Raw genomic sequence first — 8210 nt, 5'->3', positions numbered from 1 at the left:
TTGGGCCTGGAGATGACCTCACTTCTGAGCCCGGCCCTGCGCGCTGGGTCTCTTTTTACACGATACCTATCCTTGCTGTGTTTGAAGCAGAGGGGGTCATTATAGCAGGAGCTCAGTACCCTTCTGACCTGAAACCTGCATCTCTTCCTTTCCTGCTGCTCTGTCCTCCAAGAAAAACAAAGGGAGCCTTTTCTCTCACCTCGGAACGTTTCAGACTGCCCCACGGCCCCTGTGGTTAATCCCCGTAAGCTGTGGTCACGGCCACAGCGAGTGAGGGCTCCTTTTAAATGCTGGGTTTCCAAGCACCGGGGCCGACAGAGCTCCCGGGGTCCCCCCTGGGTCCTGGCGGTCCCCTGGCCCGAGCGCCGGACGCGGGTCACTCCGATCACGCCCGCAGGCGTGGGAGCCTGCCTCGCTCGGACGCCCCCCGGGTTCTTTCTTCAGTCTCCCCAAAGTCTGTTTTCCTTCTCCCCCTCCTTGTAGACACGAACAGCCATGCCGCGCAGCCCGACGTCCAGCGAGGACGAGATGGCCCAGAGCTTCTCCGACTCTTCGGAGGACTCGGACTCGGACAGCTCCAAGGAAGAGACCATCTACGACACCATCCGGGCCACGGCGGAGAGGCCGGGCGGCGCCGGGACGGAGGAGAGCCGGGGCGACACGGTGGTGCTGCGTATTGTCATCGAGGACCTGCAGCAGACGGTGAGCCCGCGCCCGGGTCAGCGCCAGGCGTGACCTGACCTCCGGACGCCTCTGCTCCCCTCTGCCCGGCCGGTCCCTGTGGCCCTCGCGTCGGGCTCCTGGCCCCTCCCCGCCGAGCTCCCCGCCCGCCTGGCCCCTCCTGGTGTCCTGACCACCGCCCCCTCCGTCCTCTCTGTGCACTGCCAGCTGCACCTGCCGCGCGCAGGGACGGAGGCCAAGCCTCGGGGGCGCAGAGGCCAGCCTCGCAGCGGCCACGCGCACGGTGGGCGCCTTAGCAAGCGGCTGCCAGCCTCGGGGGGGCCCTGCCTCTCCTGCGGCCACGCTGTGCCCCCCCTTCCTGGGGTGCAAGCTGTGTCCGGTGTGCCCTTCCCCGCACTGCCTGGCGGCCACCTCCTGGCTGTCCCCTGAGGCCCAGGCCCGATGCCGTTTGCAGCATCGCCCACGAGGAAGACCGTCGCTCTGGGGTGAACGTGCGTGAGGTGCCTGGGGGGGCAGGAGAGGCGTCTTCCCGGCCGTGGTTCCATTTCAGCGGGGCCTCGGAAGGTGGAGGAGGGTTTCCCTCTGGCGTGGGCATGGCAGGTGACAGGAGTGCACGCTGAGGCCTGGAGGCGGGGCACCTGGCAGTGGGGTACAGTGTGGTGGGGGACCCATTGGACTGGGCTGGGCTGGAACCCCCCGAGGACACTGTCCGGGGTCTGGCTAGTGGCGTCTAGGCCAACGGGGAGGCTGGGATGGGTCGGGGAACCCAGGAGGGGCTTTCTGGAGGCCGGCAGATCGCAGACCCACAGTCAGGCTGAGTGGGTGCCTCTGGCCGGGAATTCTTTTATTTTTTATTTTTTAAATTAATTAATTAATTTATTTATTTTTTGCCGTGTTGGGTCTTCGTTTCTGCGAGGGGGCTCTCTCTAGTTGCGGCGAGGGTGGGGCCACTCTTCATCGCGGTGCGCGGGCCCCTCACTGTCGCGGCCTCTCTTGTTGCGGAGCCCAGGCTCCAGACGGGCAGGCTCAGCAGTTGTGGCTCACGGGCCCAGTTGCCCCGTGGCATGTGGGATCTTCCCAGACCGGGTCTCGAACCCGTGTCCCCTGCATTGGCAGGCAGACTCTCAACCACTGCGCCACCAGGGAAGCCCCTCTGGCTGGGAATTCTTGTCTCTCGGATGTAGACAGCCTCTGGGGCACTCTGGAAGGGGGGTCGGGTGTGCCACCTCCAGCCTTTGCACTTGAAGGCCCTGATGGGGAAGGGGCCGCGCTGGGATCAGAGGGACTGGGGGTGGGGGGTGGGGGCTCACTGCGCCACCACCTGGCCATTTGGTGCAGGTGCACCACGTGGCCTCTGACCCGGGACCTCATCTCCTGGTGCCCCGGGGGTCTAATGAGTAGCTTTGGTGCCTCGCGGGGGAGCTGGGTCTCTGCTCTCCCAGGAGACCTCTGCTTGTGGTCTCCCCCAGCCCTGCTCTCTGGGGAGGGGCCCGACGTGGGCCGAGGGTGCTGTGCTGCTGACACCGGTCATCTAAGAGCGAGGTCAGAGGGCCCTACCTTCTAGGGAGAGCTCAGGGCGACTTGAACCCCAGAATGAATCCAGCAATGTGGCTGTCCTGTCGTTCAGCTCTTCCTTTTTTTTTTAAAGATTTTTATTTTTATTTTTTTTTGATGTGGACCATTTTTTTTTAAAGTCTTCATTGAATTTGTTACAATATTGCTCGTGTTCTATGTTTTGGTTTTTTGGCCCCGAGGCATGTGGGATCCTAGCTCCCTGACCAGGGATCGAACCCGCATCCCCCCGCATTGGAAGGTCCCAACCACTGGACCGCCAGGGAAGTCCCAGCTCTTCTTTCTTCCATGTCATTTAACACCTGTTATAAAAGTGAACAAGATTATTACAAAAACTTCGTCACATGGAAAAGCACAGATGCCAGGGCCAGAAGTCATTGTCAATAACATCTAATGAACGTTTCAGACGTGTCTCTCCAAAGGGTTACAGGTAATGGGTGGCCGTGTACGGATAGAGATACGTGGGTAAGGCTCAAAGTACACACGCTGTTTATAAATCAACATCATTATGATGATTTCATTTGACTATAAAAGGAGAAAAAGTCAGTGAAGGAAATGCTGAACTTTAGTTTTTTTGGGTTTTTTTTTTTGCCATAAGGGAGACTGTTTCCAAATGAATCTATAAACTTAAAAGAAACAATTACAAAACACTGGAAGGCTGAAGTCTTTATTTGTTGTCATTTTTGATTACAGCTTTTTGCCTCCTTTTTTACTGCTGTAAGGAACTTAGTGTTCGCTCCTTGTATTGTCTGGGGTGGATTAAGCTGGTAGCTGTGATAAACAGACCTCCATATCTCAGGCATTTGACCCATAGGTGCTTTATTTCTCGGTCTACTGGGGATTGGCAGGAATGAAGAGGTGGCGGTGGCAATTCTGATCCATGCAGCCGTTCAGGGACTCAGGCTCCTCCAGCCGGGTAGTGGGGACATGCCCTGCCCTCTGGAGTCCTCCCCCGGGCCTCCTGTATCTGCTCAGAGGATGAGGCAGGGAAGAAAGATAACTCATGGACCACATCTCTCCTCCCACCTTCCCTCACGTCCTCCGCAGGCTGCTCCTGACCCCAGGCACCTGACTGCACGCTCCTGACCACAGAGGAGGCTGAGGAATGTAGTTTAGCTCTGAACCTGGGAAGGAAAAGGTCACAGTGTGTGGAGAACAAGCAGCTGTTTGCACGTGCACACGCACGCACCCCCACACACACGCACGCGCACACACACACGTGTGCGCGCGCGGCCTCTCCTCCCCACCCCCCGATTCTTGTTGGTGTAGAGCACGTGGTCACCGTCCACCCCACATAACGCGCATCCTGCTGCAGCCCTCAGAGCCCCGGCATCTCTCAGGCCCTCTTCCAGGGTCACTGCTCATTGCTGGGTAGACGGTGGCCTTCTCGTCCCAGCTCTTTATTTCATTCCACCTCTTAAGTGGATGGAGTTGACTGTCCAGGGTTTTTTCAGGAAGAGGTCCTGGGGGCAGTGCTTCCTCGGTGAATGGCCCACTGGTCTCATCACTGGCGGTCGGAATGCTCTTTGAACTCACCTTGATCCAGGGAGTCCTGGGCCATCGCCCGCAGGTGACACACAGGTGAGGATCCCGCGAGCCTCTGGTTGCATCTTCATCCACGGATCAGTACGCAGCCTTGTTGTAGGTGCGTTTCTGTGTGTGAAGAATGTTACTTAATGCATAGAGTTGACTCATTATTATAACACGGAGCTCACGGCCGGCAGCCTGTAACTCACACCTGGACGCAGCTCAGCTGACACGTGATTTCTCCCCAAGGCACGTCACAGCCTTTTCGCCCATGGACACCAGACCCCACTTCAGCATCGTGCCCAGGGACCGTTTTAAACAGCAAAATCCGCAATGGAAAGCACAGAAATGCAAAAACGGAGCACTGAATAGACTAGGATAAGAACACTTGTTTACAAGATCACAGCTGACACAGAAGGCAGCAGGTCCTCTGTTCAAACTCAGCTGGGAACGGGCGTGTCTGTGCCGTGTCTGTACGTGGTCACAGAGGTGCCACAAGAATCGATTTGAGGTTCCCAGTAAATTTCAGCAAGTAGGCAAATTCCCAGATCCGGAATCTGCAAATAACAAGAATCAACGTCGTGCTTGAAATTGTCGGCCTGCGTGTGGTTTTCCTGTGTGATCTTTGAGTCAGTTCCTGCCCCACGTTGCCCCAGATCTGCAGGGATGTTGCTCCATGGTCCGCTTGCCCTGAACTTGCTTTGGACGCACCTTGTCGGGAACTTGATGTTTTTCTTTACTGGATTCCTGAAGAATCAGTTTTAGTTACTAGACCAGGAAGTGTTTGGTGCTGGCCATTCTGTGTTTCCTGGAAAAGCTTCTGATCTGCAGATGCTGGTGTCCTCTGCTTCACAGATTTTTCCTTTTTTCTCCTCCCCTCTGGGGGAAGCGTTCTCTGTTTCGGAGACAAAATTGCTCTTTTTTGAAATTGAAGTATAGTTGATTTACAGTGCTGTGTTAGTGTCACGTATGCAGCAAAGTGATTCAGTTATACATACACATATATATCTATTCTTTTTCAAATTATTTTCCATTCTAGGTTATTACGAGATATGGAGTATAGTTCCCTGTGCTATACAGTAGGTTCTTGTTGTTTATTTTATATATAGTGATATGTACCTGTTAATTCCAAACTCCTAATTTATCCCTCCCCCCCCTTTCCCCTTTGGTAACCATGTTTGTTTTCTATGTCTGTGAGTCTATTTCTGTTTTGTATATAAGTTCGTTTGTATCTTTTTTTATTCCGCATATAAATGATATCGTATGGTATTTGTCTTTCTCTGTCTGACTTACTTCGCTTAGTATGATCATCTCTAGGTCCATCCATGTTGCTGCAAATGACATTATTTCGTTCTCTTTGATGGCTGAGTAGTATTCCTGTGTGTGTGTGTGTGTGTATATACCAAATCTTCTTTATCCATTCATCTGTCGGTGGACACTTAGGTTGCTTCCATGTCGTGACTATTGTAAATAGTGCTGCAGTGAACATTGGGGTGCATGTATCTTTTTGAATTATGGTGTTCTCAGGGTAGATGCCCAGGAGTGGGATTGTAGGATCCTATGGTAGCTCTGTTTTTAGCTTTTTCAGGAACCTCCATGCTGTTCTCCGTAGTGGGGACACAGTTGCTCTTATATGGGCTTTTCCTTCTCTGGTTCTGTCATCTTTTCTCTAATTGCTGTGATCACCTGGCATTTTCCCTGTTTGTTCTTTCTTTACGGTATTTTCAGGTGCATCCATTCTGTTCTGTGCCTTCTGATTTATCACCGTCTTGCTATTTTGCCTTTCCATTTGTTTTCATAGCCCTGTGCTCGCTGGATTTGAAGATTATTCTTTTGAGTTATTGGTTTGTAGAGTTGGTTTCACGGCTTATTATTTTCCTCCGTAGCATGAAGTACTGAGACCTTTCTTCTTCCTGATCGGGGTGTATTTTCATCCAGAACAGATGAACCAGGTGTCTGATTTTTGCACGCCGTCCTTCTTCCTTTTCGCCGTTTCTTTCCCCGTAACGTCTCTGTTATTTCTTTACTGTTTCTCCCGACCTGTTCCTGTGGTTTTTCAGCGACTTGCTCTTCTTTGTTGCGGTCACGAGAGTGAGTCAGACTTGGGGGTCTGTCTCTTGGCTCTTTTAGACACAAAGGCCCAGGGGTGGGGAGTGTTGAGTCTTTTTGGGAGGTCCAGGCTCTTTCTTCTGAGATTTTTCTGGTGCAGGGAGCTGTCCCGTTCTTGTGCCTGGACACCCCCAGCCCTCGGAGCACCCCCAGTTAGCAAGCCGCCCTTCCGGGGGGGTGTGTCTCCTTTTGTCTCCCCAACCCTTGCCCAGTCAGAGGAGGGAAGAGAGAAGGGCCCCGTATTCATGTCTGTCCAGGTTTGAGTCTTGTGCCTGGACACCCCCAGCCCTCGGAGCACCCCCAGTTAGCAAGCCGCCCTTCCGGGGGGGGTGTGTCTCCTTTTGTCTCCCCAACCCTTGCCCAGTCAGAGGAGGGAAGAGAGAAGGGCCCCGTATTCATGTCTGTCCAGGTTTGAGTATATTGATGCAAAATGCCCGGATTTTTGTCCCCCTGCCAGTACCACTTCCGGGAAGGAAGTTTGGGAGTTTTCCCCTGGAGGACTCAGTTTCTCTGGGGTGTACGAGAAGGATGTTTATGGCCTTATTTGTGCCCATTTTCCACTCTGGGTGCTTTTGGGGGTGGCTTTCATTATTTGGGGTCACTGGGTTGGACCTGGCTTCACCTCTTCTCAGGCCCTGGGTGCTGCACTGCTCATCCAAAGACCCTGCCTGGTGGGGACCTGGGTGACCCCCGCCACCCCGACATGGACCTGTCCTCATGCTGCAGGGTTTAACCCTTTGAGCCCCTGAATTCTGTTACTGTTTATCGATGCTGGAGGGGTTCGGGGGACTGGAGAAGCACTCCCCTCAGATTTCAGACCCCAGACCTAAGATGCAAATGGGAAGGTGGAGGAAGGGGGGATGATGTGTCCCACCCGTCGCCCCAGATGGGTTGCCCTTGTGCCCGGGGCCGGTACTGAAGGTCTCTGAGGCCGGGGCCCGGCCCCCCTGCAGGTGTGAAGTGAGAGCCTCGCAGGCTGGGCTCATAAATGTCTGTGACCTTGACGGCTGTCCCTGCTCACAGGCTGTCTATCTGGACAGTCCTCCCCAGGGGGCACTTCTCATCACAACAGGGAGAGAGGCCGTCTGCCAGCCTGGCTGCTGGGAGGCTCCGAGGGCGGCCAGGCCAGGGTGTGGGACGTCAGGGAAGGTTGTCACAGGCCAGCTGACGGCGAGTGGCCCAGAAGGTACTCTGTCCTCAGGCCACAGGCTTTGGGGACCTGTCGGGAGTTGCTGATGGAGAAACACCTCTTCTTCAGGCCCCAGAATTACCAAAATTCTTCCCGAAAGGAAGATCCTCCCAGGGGTTTGGTCTCTACTCCCAGGAGCATAATTGTTTCCAGAACCTTCTGAGGACCACCTCTCTTCTCTTCACTTTGTCCAACACAAACAAAGGCCCTGGAGCCTGAGACTGGCAGTTCCGCGGGTATGAGCGGTCAGGACAGAGTGGCCGTTCTTCCCGCCTGAAGGCCCTTGCCGAGGTGAGTCCTGGAGCTGGGGGCTCGAGACGGGCCTGGACTCCGGCGCAGAGGATTCGCGGAGCTGCCGAGCGGGTTCATCAGCCCAGTGCCCGCTCACGGCTTCTCCAGAAGCTCACGTGGCGGTTCCTCTTCTGCAGCAGGAGGAAGAGGTTCCCTCTGTAACCGAAAGTGGGGTCCAGCCGCTCGCTGCTCTAAAGCCAATAAAGGGGCAAGGTTGGTGGAAAGGAAAGTTTGCTTTGTTTCGGAGGCTGGCAACCTGGGTGGGACGGGGCAGATGTCCACAGGCCAGCTCCCCACCCCTGACAATCGGTGGGCAAGAGCTTTTATAGACGGAGCAAGAAACAGCACAGTCAGCTCTGACGTCACCTTGAAATTGGTCGTGCGGTGGTCTGATCAGCGTGAACTTGATTGTTTCAAGGACAGCTCGTCTTCACTTCCAGGATGGGTCTGTTCCCATTTCCTTGAGGCCATTTCTCGGAATTGTGGCAGCTCATGTCACGGCTACGGTCTGGTCGTCATGTAGTTAACTGCTTCCACCTGGTAGGGGTTTCAGTATCTATAACACAGCTCACAGGATATGGCTCAGAATATGATCTCTAGCCCTTGAGGAGGAACTAAATGTCCCTGACTTTGCTTAATGACTAAACTATTATTATTTGGCCTCGTTTGACTGTTTTCCTTTGTTTCTGCGTTTTCTCACCTCTCTGATTAAACCTATTGTTTGGCTAACGTGTTTTTCACAGACCAAAGGCAGGCGGAGGACATGGGGGGTGGGGGGAAGGGCCGTAGGGTCCTGCTCCGCCTCACCTGCCCAGGTGGGGTCTGGACCTGCTTCTCCTTC

At 54.5% G+C, this 8210-nt stretch overlaps 1 protein-coding gene across 1 annotated transcript in view; it reads left to right on the top strand.

The window, feature by feature from the left end:
• The first annotated feature begins 495 nt into the window (after positions 1–495).
• Positions 496–8210, top strand: part of SHANK2 (SH3 and multiple ankyrin repeat domains 2) — a 464476-nt gene continuing 456761 nt past the window's right edge. Inside the window, exon 1 of the mRNA XM_024133268.1 lies at positions 496–702. Within this exon, the coding sequence (XP_023989036.1) occupies positions 496–702 (207 nt within the window). The remainder of the gene's footprint in view (positions 703–8210) is intronic.

The sequence above is a fragment of the Physeter macrocephalus genome, chromosome 18, assembly GCF_002837175.3.
Source record: "Physeter macrocephalus isolate SW-GA chromosome 18, ASM283717v5, whole genome shotgun sequence".
Lineage (NCBI taxonomy): Eukaryota > Metazoa > Chordata > Mammalia > Artiodactyla > Physeteridae > Physeter > Physeter macrocephalus.
The sequence above is the reverse complement of the archived record's forward strand: the minus strand, read 5'-3'. Positions and strand labels throughout refer to the sequence as shown.